The 18,275-nt window shown below is 39.1% G+C and overlaps 1 protein-coding gene across 1 annotated transcript in view; it reads right to left on the bottom strand.

Annotated features, from left to right (window-relative positions):
* guf1 (GTP binding elongation factor GUF1) overlaps nt 1–18,275 on the bottom strand; it is a 34,971-nt gene that overhangs the window by 5,082 nt on the left and 11,614 nt on the right. Inside the window, exons 7-14 of the mRNA XM_028801919.2 lie at nt 16,831–16,895; nt 16,428–16,631; nt 15,869–16,008; nt 8,964–9,087; nt 8,369–8,501; nt 7,714–7,857; nt 7,040–7,173; nt 6,665–6,766 (exon numbers count right to left, since the gene is read on the bottom strand). Of these exons, the coding sequence (XP_028657752.1) occupies nt 6,665–6,766; nt 7,040–7,173; nt 7,714–7,857; nt 8,369–8,501; nt 8,964–9,087; nt 15,869–16,008; nt 16,428–16,631; nt 16,831–16,895 (1,046 nt within the window). The remainder of the gene's footprint in view (nt 1–6,664; nt 6,767–7,039; nt 7,174–7,713; nt 7,858–8,368; nt 8,502–8,963; nt 9,088–15,868; nt 16,009–16,427; nt 16,632–16,830; nt 16,896–18,275) is intronic.

Raw genomic sequence — 18,275 nt, 5'->3', positions numbered from 1 at the left:
TCCGATCCCCCTTCTTAAAGAGGGGGACCACCACCCCGGTCTGCCAATCCAGAGGCACTGTCCCTGATGTCCATGCGATGTTGCAGAGGCGTGTCAGCCAAGACAGTCCTACAACATCCAGAGCCTTGAGGAACTCCGGGCGTATCTCATCCACCCCCGGGGCCCTGCCACCAAGGAGTTTTTTGACCACCTCGGTGACCTCAGTCCCAGAGATGGGGGAGCCCACCTCTGAGTCCCCAGGCTCTGCTTCCTCATTGGAAGGCATGTTAATGGGATTGAGGAGGTCTTCGAAGTATTCCCCCCACCGACCCACAACGTCCCGAGTCGAGGTCAGCAGCGCACCATCCCCACCATATACAGTGTTGACACTGCACTGCTTCCCCTTCCTGAGACGACGGATGGTGGACCAGAATCTCCTCGAAGCCGTCCGAAAGTCATTCTCCATGGCCTCCCCAAACTCCTCCCACGCCCGAGTTTTTGCCTCAGCAACCACCAAAGCCGCATTCCGCTTGGCCTGCCGGTACCTATCAGCTGCCTCCGGGGTCCCACAGGACAAAAGGGTCCTGTAGGACTCCTTCTTCAGCTTGACGGCATCCTTCACCGCCGGTGTCCACCAGCGGGTTCGGGGATTGCCGCCACGACAGGCACCGACCACCTTACGGCCACAGCTCCGGTCAGCTGCCTCAACAATAGAGGCACGGAACATGGCCCATTCGGACTCAATGTCCCCCACCTCCCTCGGGATGTGGTCGAAGTTCTGCCGGAGGTGGGAGTTGAAGCTACTTCTGACAGGGGGCTCTGCCAGACGTTCCCAGCAGACCCTCACAACACGTTTGGGCCTACCACGCCTGACCGGCATCCTCCCCCACCATCGAAGCCAACTCACCACCAGGTGGTGATCAGTTGACAGCTCCGCCCCTCTCTTCACCCGAGTGTCCAAGACATGTGGCCGCAAGTCCGACGACACGACCACAAAGTCGATCATCGAACTGAGGCCTAGGGTGTCCTGGTGCCAAGTGCACATATGAACACCCCTATGCTTGAACATGGTGTTCGTTATGGACAATCCGTGACGAGCACAGAAGTCCAATAACAAAACACCGCTCGGGTTCAGATCAGGGGGGCCATTCCTCCCAATCACGCCCTTCCAGGTCTCACTGTCATTGCCCACATGAGCATTGAAGTCTCCCAGCAGAACGAGGGAGTCCCCAGAAGGTATGCCCTCTAGCACCCCCTCCAGGGACTCCAAAAAGGGTGGGTACTCCGAACTGTTGTTCGGTGCATACGCACAAACAACAGTTAGGACCCGTCCCCCCACCCGAAGGCGAAGGGAGGTTACCCTCTCGTCCACCGGGGTAAACCCCAATGTACAGGCTCCAAGTTGGGGGGCAATAAGTATACCCACACCTGCTCGGCGCCTCTCACCGGGGGCAACTCCAGAGTGGTAGAGAGTCCAGCCCCTCTCAAGGAGATTGGTTCCAGAGTCCAAGCTGTGCGTCGAGGTGAGTCCGACTATATCTAGCCGGAACCTCTCAACTTCGCGCACTAGCTCAGGCTCCTTCCCCTTCAGAGAGGTGACATTCCACGTCCCAAGAGCCAGTTTCTGTAGCCGAGGATCGGACCGCCAAGGTCCCCGCCTTCGGCCACCACCCAACTCACACTGCACCCGACCTCCTTGGCCCCTCCCATAGGTGGTGAGCCCATGGGAAGGGGGACCCACGTTGTCTCTTCGGGCTGTGCCCGGCCGAGCCCCATGGGTGCAGGCCCGGCCACCAGGCGCTCGCCATCGAGCCCCACCTCCAGGCCTGGCTCCAGAGTGGGGCCCCGGTGACCCGCGTCCGGGCAAGGGAAAACGCCGTCCAAAATTGTTTTTCTTCATAGGAGGTTTGTTTAACCGCTCTTTGTCTCATCCCTCACCTAGGACCAGTTTGCCTTGGGTGGCCCTACCAGGGGCATAAAGCCCCGGACAACAGAGCTCCTAGGATCATTGGGACACGCAAACCCCTCCACCACGATAAGGTGACGGTTAAAGGAGGGGCACTTTGAGATTGTTAAATATAAAGCGCAATATAAATAAAATTTATTATTATTATTATTATTATTATTCTATGCAGTTGAAGCAACTGGAAAAATACATACTGAGACAACATTATAAAGGTATCAAAATAAAAAAATGGGCTCTTACCAAAAACAACACCTATCTGGGGAAGCATACTGTATTTGGAAACTGTGTGGCTAAATATTATATAGTAAGTTGTTCAGGCACCAAAAATTAATTTCAAAAACAAAAACTTTCAAAAACATGTAGTTGCAATTTCAGGAGTTTCATCACTCCTTTCATTCCAATTGAAACATCATTCAGATTCATGATTGTTCCATATCAATTATGATTTTTAAATGTAGTTTTTTTTTCTCCAAATGATCTATCCTATTGTTTATTGATAGCCAATCAAGTCTATAAAATTTTTAAAAATTATTCGGGTTAAGTATTTAGACAAAATTTAAGCAGTCAAGATTTCCAATTCAACTACAGTCGTGCTGAAAGTCTGGGAACACTTTCAAGGTGGTCATTATATTAAAGAGATATTATATGAACTTTAATCTTATGCCTAACTTTTAAAGGCATGCAGCTTACACTGATTGTTAAGTCTAAATACAGAGTCAATATAGGTTTGGGAGTATGTCTTTGTTCTTGACTTGCACATGAAACTGACAGGATAAGTAACTCTTTCGCAAAGATATAAAACCATAAAAAAATTATAAGATTCTAAAAAAGCTGTATTTCTGGTAGGAAACAGTATGGACGCGATGTAGGACTAAAAGTACTTTGGTAATTGAGAAGTATTATGGAAAGCAGGTCAACCGTATTACTGAAAGCAGGTAATCCGCAATTAAGCATCTATATATATAATTCACTAAGCCGCCGACAAGTAGCCACCCATGGAAAGCACGCACCGACAAGTAGCCACCCATGGAAAGCACGCAAGACAGCCACGCCCACCGTATATAATTCACTAAGCCGCCGACAAGTAGCCACCCATGTAAAGCACACAAGACAGCCACGCCCACCGACTCTAAGATCATTGGATACGACGACAACTCGCAGAGCCACGCTCACCAACTCGGACGCAGCAACTCACAACACTGGGCGTCATTCACGTTCGTCTCTGCTAGACTCCACATGCACCTCTCAGCCACGTTGACTTTTCATTAGTCAACCTCAGTGGAACCTCGGTTCACACACAGGCAGCGCAAGAGAGACCCTCACACACACACAGGCAGCGCCAGAGAGAGACAGAGGCACACACACAGGCAGCGCCAGAGAGAGAGAGCCGTGCACACACACAGGCAGCGTCAGAGAGAGACAGAGGCACACACACAGGCAGCGCCAGAGAGAGAGCCGCACACACACACAGGCAGTGCCAGAGAGAGACAGACGCGCACACACACAGGCAGCCCGTGAGAGAGAGCTGCGCACACACACAGGCAGCACCAGAGAGAGACAGAGGCACACACATAGGCAGCACGAGAGAGAGACATACGCACACACACAGGCAGCGCGAGAGAGAGGGGGCTGGACTCATAAGGTAGGAAGGCAGTTAAAGACTGCACTGGGCTTGATTTTGTTTTCACGTCTGTTTACAGCGATCAGTTCGTAGTGTGCATTGTTGCAATGTTACTTTTCTTGGTGGTTTATTAAATTACAGATTTTTTCAAATGTTCATTATTTTCCCTGTGCTTAACACTCATTAAAAAAAAAGTGTTTTTAGCCAGCGGTTGGTAGCGCTATAGCGCAAACTATTGCAGTGTTAGTTTTCTTTGTTGTTCAAGGTTTTCTCAGTGTTATTCAATGTTTTTACATTTAGTTTACTATTACGCTGTGCATTCTATGGTTTAATTAACTATATTTGTGCTTAAAAACTTAAAATTTTTATTTACATACAGTTCGTACAGTCTGGAACTGATTAATCGTATTTACATACAATCCTATGGGAGAAATTGCTTCGGTTCACGACCAAATCGGTTTACGACCAGAGTTTTGGAGCGAATTATGGTCGTGAACCAAGGTTCCACTGTATTCTTTTCAGTTATGATGCACGACCGCGTCCACCATCGCAAACTGTTTTACACGCCATGGTCTTAGAGTTGGTGGGCGGGTCTCCGTGAGTTTCTCTTGCGAGCAGACACATGACCAGGCGGTGTGTATGCTTCGAGAACGAGGGTGGACGCGGCAGGACTAGCTAAGAAGAGGCATGTTTGTCACGGATGTGAATCGCTGTATGCAGCGTGTAAAACAGTTTCCGAGGGGTATCCCATGGTCTTAGAGTTGGTGGGCGGGTCTCTGTCAGTTGCTCTTGCGACCGGGCACATGACCAGGCAGTGTGTATGCTTCGAGTGCGAGGGTGGACGCGATAGGACCATCTAAGAAAAATCATGTCGCAGATGTGAATCGCTGTATGCGGCGTGTAGAACAGTTTGCGAGGGGTATCCCATGGTCTTATAGTTGGTGGGCGGGTCTCTGTTAGTTGCTCTTGCGAGCGGGCACATGACCAGGCAGTGTGTATGCTTTGAGAGCGAGGGTGGATGCGCCAGCACCATCTAAGAAGAATCATATTTGTCGCGGATGTGAATCACTGTATGCAGCGTGTAAAACAGTTTACGAGGGGTATTCCATGGTCTTAGCATTGTCTATACTTCGATGTGAATCGCTGTATGCAGCGTGTAAAACGCTGTATTGTATGTTGCCCTCTCCAGAGTTACATCTTTTCATTCACCTACAGTTGTATCCTCAAAACCAACCCCATTTGGACAACTGTGTCTTTCAGGAAGTGTTCACCCATCAATACATAATTATGCGGCGTTGGCCAGTACTCACTAATACCAATAAATCCACAAATACATGAGGAAAACATGCAAACTCCATGTACACTCCAAAGCAGGCTAGCAAACAAACCTGAGTTCCTGCTGCTGTTATGGAGGATGATAGCTTTGTGCCATCTCTTTATCCAAGTTAAAACATCTGTACTTAATTTATGGTAACATGATAAAACTATCATGTTATGTATAAACTATGTTAAGATCATGATATTAGCATGATTAAAACTAAATCTACACCAATAGTGTCTGTTCAGTTTTTATCAACTGATTAGATGCTTTGCAAGTGCTTAATCTCTCTCTGTCACTAGATGACCACAGCACACGAGTGTGCAATGATACCGTGAAGTAACGCAATAATAACTATAAAATAATGCAATACTTTGGCATAATAAATAATACTTTAGCGAACTAGCACAATTAAAACATTTTTGAATGGCAGGAACAAGCTTCAATAAGGTTCTGTTATTTTGTGTTTAAATAAAGATCTCTGTTGAGAGAAAAAAAAAAATACATTATCTCACTGGAGACATTTCCTATCACATGCAGTTATTCTGTTGAGCCATAAGGTTCTCATTGTATGATGCTCATTTTGACAATTATTATCGTAAATGTTAGAGTTGAAATCCAAATGATGCATCAGACACAGAAACAAGAATGGCACAGGCATACATGTGCTCAGTCTCATCTGCAAAAATCCGAAGCCAAGTAAGGGCAGTTGCCTAGGAACAGCAAGAAGCAGGCTTCCCATAATGTGAGTTTACCTTTGGAGGAAAAAAAAAGAAGAAAAATGTCCACAATAATGCACTCTGACACATCTTCATGCAGAAAACATGCAGGGTGTCACTTTTTTTAATGTATACTACACTGTGCTGATGTGAAAGGGGAGGGGGGGTAGAATATAAATAATTTTACCATTGTGCTATACAAAAAACAATGGTAAAAGCAAAAGTGTAAACAAGACCTTAACAAATAAATATAATTAATATCCTAAATAATGAATTCTTAAACATATAAAGAAATTTGAAATCATACTGTAGATTATCTGTGATATTTGACAAATCACCATATATTCTACTATGCAAAACCCTTTTCAGCCAATAACTTGTGGCATCTCCTTTTTCAGAAATAACTTTACACAGTTCCATCCTATAACAAATAATCCATCTTTGCTCAAGGAATTTTTTCAGCTCAAGGAGGTTTGAAGGAACAGCCATCTTCAAGTCCTGCCACAGGTCAAAGCTTTGCCTTAGCTTTTCCAGAATGCAGAACATCATTCTCCTAAGCTATTCTTTGGTGGACTTGAATATCCTGGACTGTGCCTATTAGTAGGTAATTATAGATTCTTTAAAATTTTCAGATTCAAAAGAATAAGGGTATATGCCAAGGATAAACTTAATTTCTTGCGGCTGCAGAAGAGACAGGTTTTTGTTGAATCCATTTTCTCTATTATGAACCAAACCTTGCTATTAATGAAAAATGTTTTTGTTCCTTCTGTAATTCTATTGCAATGTTTTGCATTGGAAAACACAAGTTTGAAAACGGATGGATGAAGACATGGATGTGTAAATTAACTCAGTATTTTCTAAACTGAAGTAGATTCATTTTTCTGTTTTCCTTCTCTTTCAGATACTTAGTGAAGTCATAAACAACAGTAAAATATTCTAAATTAAAAGAGACCAGGTTAACTAAACTGTAATTTGCAGAGTATTTCAATTGTTAAACTTGCTTAATCCTGTTGAGGGTTAGGTGTTTATTCATCAGCTCAATATCAAATATATATACATACCTATGCACAATAGTCACTAGCTCTTCCACTGGTTTTCCATTCAATAAAATGTCCATTTTTATAAGATCAGCTGGCTGGAACCCTGCATCTTCATAGTCAAAACTAAAATAAACAGGAAAACCTTTTTTTTTTTTTATTACCCACATTATGAAGAAAAATAACTATAAATGCAACATATTTATAAAGTGGGTCATTGGGCTTTACACCTAATATAATGCATTTCAGAACTAGAATTTGCCTAAAAACCCACATATTTAAAGTAACATTCTTATTTTTAGTTGTAATACTCAAGTATTTAGGGTATGCACATTCTTAACCTGAAGACAAGCTGTTTTAAAAATATTTAGCCATTTTCTCAAAATCTTGTTCATTTACCTAGCATATCCAGAAGAAATAGATTTTAGCTGGTCATAAAAGTCCACAACAACTTCATTAAGTGGAAAAAGAAATTTCATCATAACCCTTTGGTCATCAATATAACTCATGTTCTGCTGAACTGATCTGCGGCTCTACAAAACACAAATATACATAATAGTTTACACAAAAATACCATTAAAATAAAATATAAAAAGCCAGTTTCCAATAACCCAAATATATTAAGAAAAACTATTCTGAACAACCTATTTGATCAAAAGAAGTTTTCTTAATATTTAGCATTTCTCTAAGAATTAAGCCATTGTATGCTACTGTATATAAAGACATTCAAATTTTAGCTACTTCTGTCTAATATGGTGAAATTATTCCAAACAATTTTTGATGAACTTCTGAATTTATGGTTGGTGTAAATCCTCAAATCTTTTAAGAAAAACGAAACCCTGCTGCAATGCAAATGTGTTCAGGGTACTTTGATTTTGACTGAATGGGTAATTATTAATTATTATTATTATTATTACCTCATGACATTACTCAAATTTCTGGTGTATCAGGATAATTTATTCAATATTTGAAAAAAAAACTCACAGTTCTATACATATCAAAACAGTATCAACTAGATGGAAAATCTTTTTTTTTTTTTTTTGCAAATAAACAGAAACAAGATATTCAATTACCAGACAAAGTGTCATAATCTTGCCAATATAATTGTCAGGTGTGATTATTGTGCCAAGAATAATAGGCTCCAAATATTCAGATACTTGGGATGATTCTGGGAACTGTGTAGGGTTGACTATGGTAATTTCCTTTTCACCATAATCCTGTGAAAAAGAAACAAATACATGTATGCATCAAGATTACGCATTTAATGTATCATATAACCATGAATACTAATTTATCTTTCTCTGTTTTGTAGGCTCTCTGTTTTGTAGGCTTTAAGATCTGGCAATTTACAAAATGCTTTAAAAGAATACTTATGCAGTCAGGTGGATAAAGCCACGTATTTTTGTCTTTTTGCGTAGTAAAATATATACACTCTCCCAAAAAGAAAAGTGAGGGAAGCTACCAAGAGATCTATGATAACTCTGAAGGAGTTAGAAGCAACAGCAGAAAAGACTGGAGACTTTGAGTACACCAACTGTTGCCTAGATGGTTTTCCAATAATAGCTTTATTGGAGACAGGCAAAGAGAAAGTCGCTTTCAAAACAAACACATATGACATCCTAGCTAGAATTTGCCTGAAGAAAGTCATTTAAAAAATACTTTTCTTAAAATGTATTTTTATAGCAATAATAAACAACAAAAAGCTTAAAAGCAAAATTGATAATATACCTTTATGAGTTTTGCTGACTTAAGAACAGCCTTGTATGGAACAGTTGGCGCAGTGACAATAACTGATGCATTATATTCTTGTTCCAGACGCTGGTTAAAAACCTCCATATGGAGAAGGCCAAGAAACCCCAATCTGTAAATTAGTAACTGTTCAGTATAATTGTGTAATGCTGGGACATCTGGATTTATTAAACTTAAGGAAATAAAAAAGTCTGTGCTTGACATCCCCTCAACAATGTTTAGACTTGCTATCAGAACTGTAACAATGATATTTCCATTTATTAGCCAGGAATCTTCATGGTATGTGGCAGCAAGAATATAGTAACAAAGCCCTGCATTCACATATTTCTAAACCACAGAAATCTAGAAATGGATTCTGATTCTCCTTGGATGTGCAACCAGTGCCACGTAAATATATTCTATCGCAATAAGGAATACTATGGTCTGTAATTCAAAAAAAATAAAATTTAGAAGAAGCTGTAAGAAATAAAATTATAATTTTGACTAAAACCGGCAATTTTGTATAAGTAAAAACTACATACAATTTCGACTAGATTATAATACAGTATGTTATCCATCAATAGCCATCTCTTACCTCCAGCCAGCACCCAAAGCTTGACTGCTATCTCTGTGTACAGTTACACTTGAGTCATTAAGAGTCAACTTTTCAATTGCATTACGTAGATTATTGTACTCCGACTGATCCACTGGATATAAACCTAAGTGATAAAGAAAATATCAGGTTGAATACATAAACATAAATTAATACAACTAAAGAAAATAAATATAGTGTAATTTTCTTAACCCTATAAAGTCTTAACCCAAGATAAAGAGATAACCTTGTCGTTATACTGTGTTCTTCCATTTACAGAGTCATCAAAAAATAAACATAAGTGAGGCTGATAATAAATACTAATGAAAAATTGAGAAAAGATCAAACAGAATAGTATTCTCTTTTCAAGACTTATTTCCCTGTAAGTTTTCAATCATATTCAGAATCTTTTTTAACTCCCTCTTAGCTCAATGAAGCTCATTTTGTAAAAGAGTTAAATGAATCAGTAGTTAACTGTTGTCTCACTGTATTCAACTTCTTCTTGTAAAGATTATCAGGATGAAAACTGACAAAAGGATCATTTATTTAAGTGGTTACTTTAGTCCACTATACTCTTTACATTGAATCCCCCGCTATATCGCGGTTCAGCTATTGTGCTCCCGCTACATCGCGGATTTATTAATACTATTATTATTACTAGGGGGCTCTGCCCCCTGCTCGCTTCGCTTGCCCACCCCCGGGTTTGGTTTACCGGATAAACAATTTAAAGAGATTGTTATTTTCATGGGAATTGTTACATATGCATTATTTTCATTTTTACTTTAAAACTTTTGTAAAAACAATATGTATTTTTTATTACAATATTTATTATTTCCTGCCCCAGGCATGGTTAAATCTCTTTTTCTCTGCATTTATAACGCTGCTTGCATTGTAAAGGGGGGGTCTGAACACACGCTAAAGAGATGCGATCGTTTCAGCTGGTGTCTTACCGCTACTGCTGGCCAGCTGTGTGTTGTGCTTGTCGCGCTTTGCGTCAATCACTTAAAAGGCCTGTACAGCAGCTTTCCTTTTGCCACTTTGCGTCTCTGCCGCTCGCTTTATGAAGGGGGGAGCTGAACGCACACTAAGCAGAAGTGGACAGATCAGCTACTGGCTTCGTGCTGCTTCTGCCAAGATACCTGTTCTGCTTGTCACTCTGCACGTTCTGAAGGAGGAGGAGTTGGGGGGGAGGTTGTGTGAGGGCTGAACGCACGCTAAGGAGAAGTGCTCGGATCATCTGCTGGGATTCTGCAGCTGCAGCTGGCAAGCTGCGTGTTCTGCTTGTCGTTGTTTTAAGAGCACCAGAACTTTGTCTGCCAAAAGCATTCCAACAACTGCTAGGTTAGATGTCAGTGAACTTGTTTTAAATTGTTTGTAAGTAGGGCGTGTCGTCAAAGTGTCTGTCCGAGATGATCTGGTCTCGATTGCTTCACTCAAACACCCCCCAGCTCCCCGGAGGCACGCAATGCTCCTGCCACTTCGCATTGTGAAAGGGGGGAACTGAATGCACGCTAAGGAAAAGTGGACTTTGTGCTGCTTCTGCCAAGATGCTTCTTCTGCTTGTCGCTCTGCGCGTCAATCATTTAAAAGCCTGTACAGCAGCTGTCCTTCTGTCTCACTGCCTTGTCTTGTGTGACGTTAAAATGTTTTATAATAGAGAGATGTTACTCATATCCTTAGCCCGACATCAACATATCATATGTGTTTACAAAGTGTGTTTTAATAAGTTTGCATGTGTTTAAAGCGTGTGGGATGGGTATTTTAAGGCTTAAACTATTAAAAAAAATTATTTATTTATTTATTTATTTATTTATATGGTCTTTCTATATCGCAGATTTTCACCTATCGCTGATGGGTCTGGAATGTAACTTCTGCGATAGGCAGGGCAACTCCAATTCCAAAAATGCTGTGTAAAATGTAAATAAATATGGAATTTAATGATTTACAAATCTCATAAACCCATATTTTATTCACAATAGAACAAAGAAAATATACCCAATGTTTAAACTGAGTAAATGTACCATTTTAAGAACAGAATAAGATCATTTTGAATTTGATGGCAACAAGACGTCTCAAAAAAGTTGGGAGAGAGCCATGTTTACCACTGTGTAGCATCCCCTCTTCTTTTAACAACATTCTGTAAATGTCTGGGAATTCAGGAGACCAGTTGTTGGACTTCTGGGAAAGGAATGTTGACCATTCTTGTCTGATATATAATTCTAGCTGGTCAAACATCCTGGGTCATCATTGTCGTATTTTTCATTTCATGACGCACCAAATGTTTTCAACTGGTGAAAGGTCTGGACTGCAGGCAGGCCAATTCAGCACCTGGACTCTTCTACTGCGAAGCCATGCTGGTGTAATAGATGCAGTATGGGGTTCTAACATTATCTTGCTAAAATATGCAAGGCCTTCCCTGAAAAAGATGTCATCTGGATGGGAGTATAAGTTGCTCTAAAACCTGTATATACCTTTCAGCATTGCTGGTGCCTTTCCAGATTTTCAAGCTGCCAATTCCATAGGCACTAATGCACCCCCATACCATCACAGATGCAGGCTTTTGAACTGAGTAGTGATAACAAGCCAGATGGCCGGAAGACGCCTCATCCATGTTTCCCAAAAAGAAGTTCAAATTTCTATTTGTCTAATCACAGAACAGTTTTCAATTTGCCTCAGTCCATTTTAAATGTGTTCTGGCCCAGAGAAGGCACAGCATTTTTAGAATATGTTTACATATGGCTTCTTCTTTGCATGACAGAGTTTTAACCTGCATTTGTGGATGCCACAGTTAACTGTATTCACAGACAATGATTTCTGAAGTGTCCCTGTAGATAACGAGATATTCAGAATCTTCATAATTTTACATTAAGAAACATTATTCTGGAATTGTTCCACAATTTGTAGACACAGTTTTTTTGCAGATTGGTTAACCTGTGCCCATCTTTACTTCTGACTCTGTCTCTCTAAGATGCACTTTTTATGCACAACCATGTTACTGACCTGTTGCCAGTTAACCTAATTAGTTGCAAAATGTTCCTCCAGCTGTTTCTTTTTAGTAACACTTACTTTTACAGCCTTTTATTGTCCTGTCCCAACTTTTTTGAGATGTGTTGCTGTCAATAAATTCAAAATGAGCAAATAATCAACATGTTTCCTATGCTCTACTGTGAATAAAATATGGGTTTATGAGATTTGCAAATAATTGCATTGTTTTAATTTACATTTTTAATTTACAATTTACATTCAGGTAGCCGTGCCTCAGTATTCTGTAAATGTGTCATTATCAATGTAAATTTTAAATCTTTTGTCAAATTGTTCACAAGAGGTTAAACACAGGTTAAATGCAGTTGAAGAAAACTGTATATAGTACTCCAGATGAGGCCCCACTAATGCATTATAAAGCTTTAGCATAACCTCCTAGGACTTTGTACTCTGTACCATAACCCTCTGCCTCCTACATCTAAGCCAATTTTGCACCTATCTACAAACATAATCCTCAAGCCCTACTTCTTTTAGTTTGATACCCAACCTTTCATGTGGCACCTTATGAAATACTTTCTGAAATTAAGCCAAGTTTTATTTGGTTTTGGGGTCTTTTCAAGAGTGCCTCTATCAGGCCACTATATATTTATATAATTATATGACTTTAAACTAATTAAACAAGCAAACAAAACCACATCTCACCCAGAAGACATGTATAGTGATCCCCCGCTATATCGCGGTTCAGCTACATCGCGGATTTATTATTATTATTGTTATGGGACTTGTTACATATGCATTATTTTCATTTTACTTTAAAACTTTTGTAAAAACAATATTTGTCCTTTATTTCCTGCCCCGGGCATGGTTAAATCTCTTTCTTGACGGGACTTGTAACGCTGTTCGCGTTGTGAAGGGGGAGTCTGAATGCATGCTAAAGAGATGCGATCGGTTCAGCTGGTGTGTTGCTGCCGCTGCTGGCCAGCTGTGTGTTGTGCTTGTCACGCTTTGTGTCAATCACTTAAAAGTCTAACAGCAGCTGTCCTTTTGCCACTTCGTGTCTCTGCTGCTAGCGTTCTGAAGGAGGAGGGGTATGTGAGGGCTGAATGCCTGCTAAGGAGAAGTGCTCAGAATATCTGCTGGCTTGCTGCAGCGCTGCTGGCAAGCTGCACGTTCTGCTTGTCGTTGTTTTAAGAGCTGGGAGCACCTGAAGTGTGTCTGCCAAAAGCATTCCAACAAGTGCTACGTTAGATGTCAGTGAACTTGTTTTAAATTGTTTGTAAGTAGGGTGTGACATGCAAAAGTCACCATCTCATGGGTTTTGCTTCCTAAGGTTGTAATGTCTAGTCTTGCGTGTTTTCAAAGTGTCTCTCCGAGATGATCACGTCTCAATCGGTTCGCTCAACCTCCCCAGAGGCGCGCTACGCTCAACTCCCTCGGAGGCGCGCTATGCTCCTGCCACTTCGCGTCTCTCCCGCTCGCGTTGTGAATTGTGGGGGCTGAACTCACGCTAAGCAGAAGTGGACAGATCAGCTACTAGCTTTGTGCTGCTTCTGCCAAGATGCCTGTTCTGCTTGTCGCTCTGCGAGTCGATCATTTAAAAGTCTGTACAGCAGCTATCCTTCTGCCTCACTGCCTTGTCTTGCGTGACATTAAAACGTCTCTCGCAGGATGTCAAATTGTCTCCTGAGAAAATCAAACCTTGTCTGCCTGGTCTCCCTGCCAAGATTTTTTTTTTATAATAGAGAGATATTACTTATATCCTTAGCCCGACATCCACATATCATGTGTTTACAAAGTGTGTTTTAATAAGTTTACATGTGTTTAAAGCATGTGGGAGGGGTATTTAAGGCTTAAACTATAAAAAAAAAATGTTTATTTATATGGTCTTTCTATATCGCGGATTTTCACCTATTGCTGATGGGTCTGGAACGTAACTTCCGCGATAAGCGGGATATAAATAGTATGGTGAAAGTATAAGGATGGTGAAAAAATTTGAACTTGAGATTTTGATGAATCTTGACGTTTTAGACTTCCTGAGTCCAAAAATACCATTTTTGAAATTATGTCTGTCTGTGTGTGTGTAAACACGGTAACTCGAAAACGCTTTGACCTAGCTCAAAGAGATTTTGTACACCTGTTTTGTATCAAAAATAAGAAATCATATCAACTTTTGGGCCACTTCCAGCAACCAGAAGTGGTACTTTGACTGAATACTTTTGCAAATTTTTAAGTAAACTATGGTTATTATTACAGATAGATGATTCTAATTTTGTATACATATTTATAATGATAAAAAGCAAACATATGAAATTTGAGAAAAATTACTCAACTGGAAGTGGTATTTTATTTAAACAACCATTCAAAATTTTTGTATCATGGAAATATAAATGTGTACACAATATTAAAAACTGTATTCAATATAACACATATTCTTTCAATTAATTATTAATTTTATTTTAATTTATACATCATCAGTTTAACAATAACGTGTAAACATTGAACATGCAATGTAAATATAAAAATGTAATGGGAACAATAAGCTGCTACATCCCCATCATGTTCCTGGTAATACATTTAATTTTATATATATTTTTTTTATTTCCGCCATCATTATCATAATTAAATGTAGCTAAATGCAGTTTTACCTATAGCAATTTATTGCAACAAATATTATATAATACTAACACTTTTTCTATGTTTTTAGGTGACTATAACTCTTTTTACTTTGCAAGTAATCTAGGTAATGCATATGTAATCATGAAAAAATTCCACCACTGTTTTCGACCTCCCTAAGTGCGAAAATATAATTTTAATAAAAAGTTTGATTATAAATAGAGATAAATGATTGTGCATCGATATTATCAATTAGTTATGATAAGAAACAAAGAGATACGATATTTGAGAAATATTGCTCAATTGGAAGTGGTTCTGATGACCTTTTCTTCTATCTCGGTATACGAGAAAGTCGAGGGGAACACACTGCCGATATTTCTCTTATGCTAATCAATAATTTACAAGTGGACTGCTGTCCTTTGGTCTGCTCCGTCTTCTTATAAAACTTCATGCTCAATGTAAAGATTTGAAAAGCATAATTAAGGAAGCAAATGCTTTGGAGCTTATCTTTATTCGTAGAAAAGTTACATGTTGTCCTAAAATAGGCTTACACAAAACCCAATACGACAATATCACTTTTTTAACAGAACTTGAAAAGTGAGGTTACGAAATCAGCTTTTAAAGTAGTTTTATAAACAAGATGTTGCCAATGAAAGTATCCTGAATAATTTTGGAATTTATTAATTTATGTACTGTATGTAACACTAGTGTAATAATGTTTGCATTTTGATTTAGTTAGCTTTGATTTCTAGTAGTGCTTATTTTTCAGTTACTAAACAAAACATATCAGTGAATAAATTTTATGTGTGCATACTGTAAGATGAATTAGGTAGACTATGTTGAATATGCCATTCTAAATACCAAGTTGAAATCCTCCTCTTTGTGGTTACAAAATTCAGGCCTTATGCAGTAAACAACACATAGTGCAAAAAAAGAATAATCAAATGTAGAGTTGTTTTGCAGTTAAAATCTATACAATAAATCCAGTACCTTCCCAAAAATGAAGCATTTTCTTATCAAGAAATAAAGAATAATCAAGCATAAGATGTAAAAAATAGAGGATCTAAGGAATGTTGCTCTACCTAGCACACAAAAATAATTATGCAGATTTTACTATGACTTTACTAACCACTACCATTGTGTTCAAGAAATCATCAGGCTCCATCTGTACTAAGTACTGTCATGTCCCTGTTTTTGCTTTGAAGACAGCAACCGATACACATTCACACAAAGTTGCATTCAGGTGATAATAATGAAGCTGATATGGTAGCCTATATGGTAAATATTAAAATACATTTCAATTTTAGAGTTACCCGCAAAAACCATTGGCTTAGCAGGCTTGAATCCAGGCAGTGGGTGAACTGGATGCTTAAGCCAATACAAAGTATCTCCAATCTGAGCTTCTTTGACCTCCTTCATTCCAGCAACCACATAACCAACTTGACCAGCATATCTAAAACAGAACCGATAATGGCATAAACTGTCTAAGTGAAGACACAAAAGTAACTAAAAATAATCGCTTAGTATTGATGAAAATATCTTGGATATGAATTGCAAGATAAATTTTAGCCATTGTCAAAACACAAGCATCTTATGCAACAACATTGTGTTAATCTACAATACTAGAATGCACTAAATTATCTACCACTGGGAGAAAAATAAATATATACTGTGAGACATACAATTAGCTGCACTTTAAAGCAGTGTTTGAATATGCTTAAAAACAAAATAATAACAGAAAAAGTAAGACAAAAGTCATGTAAAATAATATTTCAAAAACAAACAAAACAAAGGATTAAGTGATTATTTATTGTTATGTGTATTTAGTATAATGCAATTGTAGTACTATAACTCATAATAATATCCTCTTACAGTTTATCTGATGGTTTCTCTGCAGGTGTGAAAATCCCAACTTCATTAACTTCATAGGCTTTTCCCAAGTGGGCAGACACAATTTTATCCCCTTTACACATAAAACCGCCAAAGAGGGCTACATTTGCTATGACTCCTCTGTAGTGGTCAAATGTAGAGTCAAACACCAATGCTTTTAGAGGCTCATCTGAACTTGCAGTAGGCCTAAAACCAGAAATTTACAAAATTAAAATCTGTAAAATATTTATTGAAATATACCCCATACATTTTCCAGTAGATAACATATTACAGGTACGATTAAAGTAAGATTTATTCAATTTACAAATTATATAAAACATTACATTGTAGCTCTCACTAATGAATGTCACAATTTAATTTAAAAAGAAAATAAAGTGAGACTTACGGTGGTATTTTGTCCACAATTTTCTGAAGTACCTGATCAACATTTGTCCCCAGTTTAGCAGATATCTAAGAATAAGTATTAGTAAAAATAAATTAAGTAATATCATGCAGGACCTCCAAACTCTTACAGCAATGTCAGGTGCCTTTGTGAGTAAGCAATATCATTTCCAGCAGTTCATTGGCCGACAGCGCTTATAAAAAGTACTTTATCGCTGATTAATCAAGAACGTCAAAGTAATCCAAGCTCGATTAATATTTCTAAATTTCCATTTTTATTTCTTACTAGTTCAATTCTCCATGAGTCCACTGAAATCACAGAAATGTTTGCGATATTCACTGAACTTGGCTATATGCATTAAAGTCAATGGGGAAGGACTAACTGAACTAGATATGTCTGGATTACAATGGTGTAACCATCTTTCATGTGTCCCTGAGGGCAAGGGAAATATCTGCCAACTATACAGGACTGATTAATTTGGCCAAAAAGGTGATATGAGCTGTGCAGCAGCAGTGCCAACCACTCCACCAACGTACCTCCATGGGATCAAAGATGAAAGAACCCAAACAGAGACGCGCAATCACATACTTCACAAACAAAGCAGAAATTAAACAAAATAGAAATGCCAAAATCGTATGGGTGGGGGTTGATTTAATTCAAATCTAGTCTTGTAAAATTTGACTTGCTTGTATGGAATGTTATTTGATTTTAATAAATTCAATAAAATGTTAAAAAACAAACAAAATGCAAAAATTGTAGTCAAAGGTCAGAAAAAATATGTAGGTCTTTTAAAGGCAGAAAATTCAAAGTGCCGTGTCATGATTGGAGCCGCAGGCTCATTCTATTTTTTGAAGTCACGCTGAAGGGTCTCCAAACTGTCTGTGCTAATGCTTTGCACTTTTTCTTCCATCAAAATAATAGAAACATCTTGCAGATAGCAAGAAATCTTTCATTATTATTATTTCATATAGTCTCCGGTGTTTGGAGGGTTGTCAGGCTCCTTCAATGTTTACTTTCACGTAGCTAATTATTATGCATGTATAGGGCACGCACCTTCTCTTATGTTGACATTTGGCTACAAGAACAGAATACTTGTCCCACAAAGTCTGTAATGCAAATGATTAGCATTATATACCTAGGGGGCAGTCCCATCAATATTGGCTGTTACAGCTCCAGAGGATGACACACTGACCTCGCAAAGCATTATAGGGCGCTGGTATAAAAAAAAAAATTCTCCTAAATCGGCCAAATTATCAGTAAATCCGCTACGAATAACGCTTTGGTGAAATTCACTGATCAACACTACTTACTGTAAGTGGTTCCTGGCTTCTGTCTTAAATTCACTGCCCTTTCATTACCAATGGCATCCCTGAGTAGGTGATTTTATTAGTAAATATACTAGGGGGCTTCACTCGCCAACCCCCCTTCCCAGCACTACGCACCTGCAA

Source organism: Erpetoichthys calabaricus, chromosome 5 (genome assembly GCF_900747795.2).
Source record: "Erpetoichthys calabaricus chromosome 5, fErpCal1.3, whole genome shotgun sequence".
NCBI lineage: Eukaryota > Metazoa > Chordata > Cladistia > Polypteriformes > Polypteridae > Erpetoichthys > Erpetoichthys calabaricus.
This window is presented reverse-complemented; position numbering and strand designations above follow the sequence as displayed.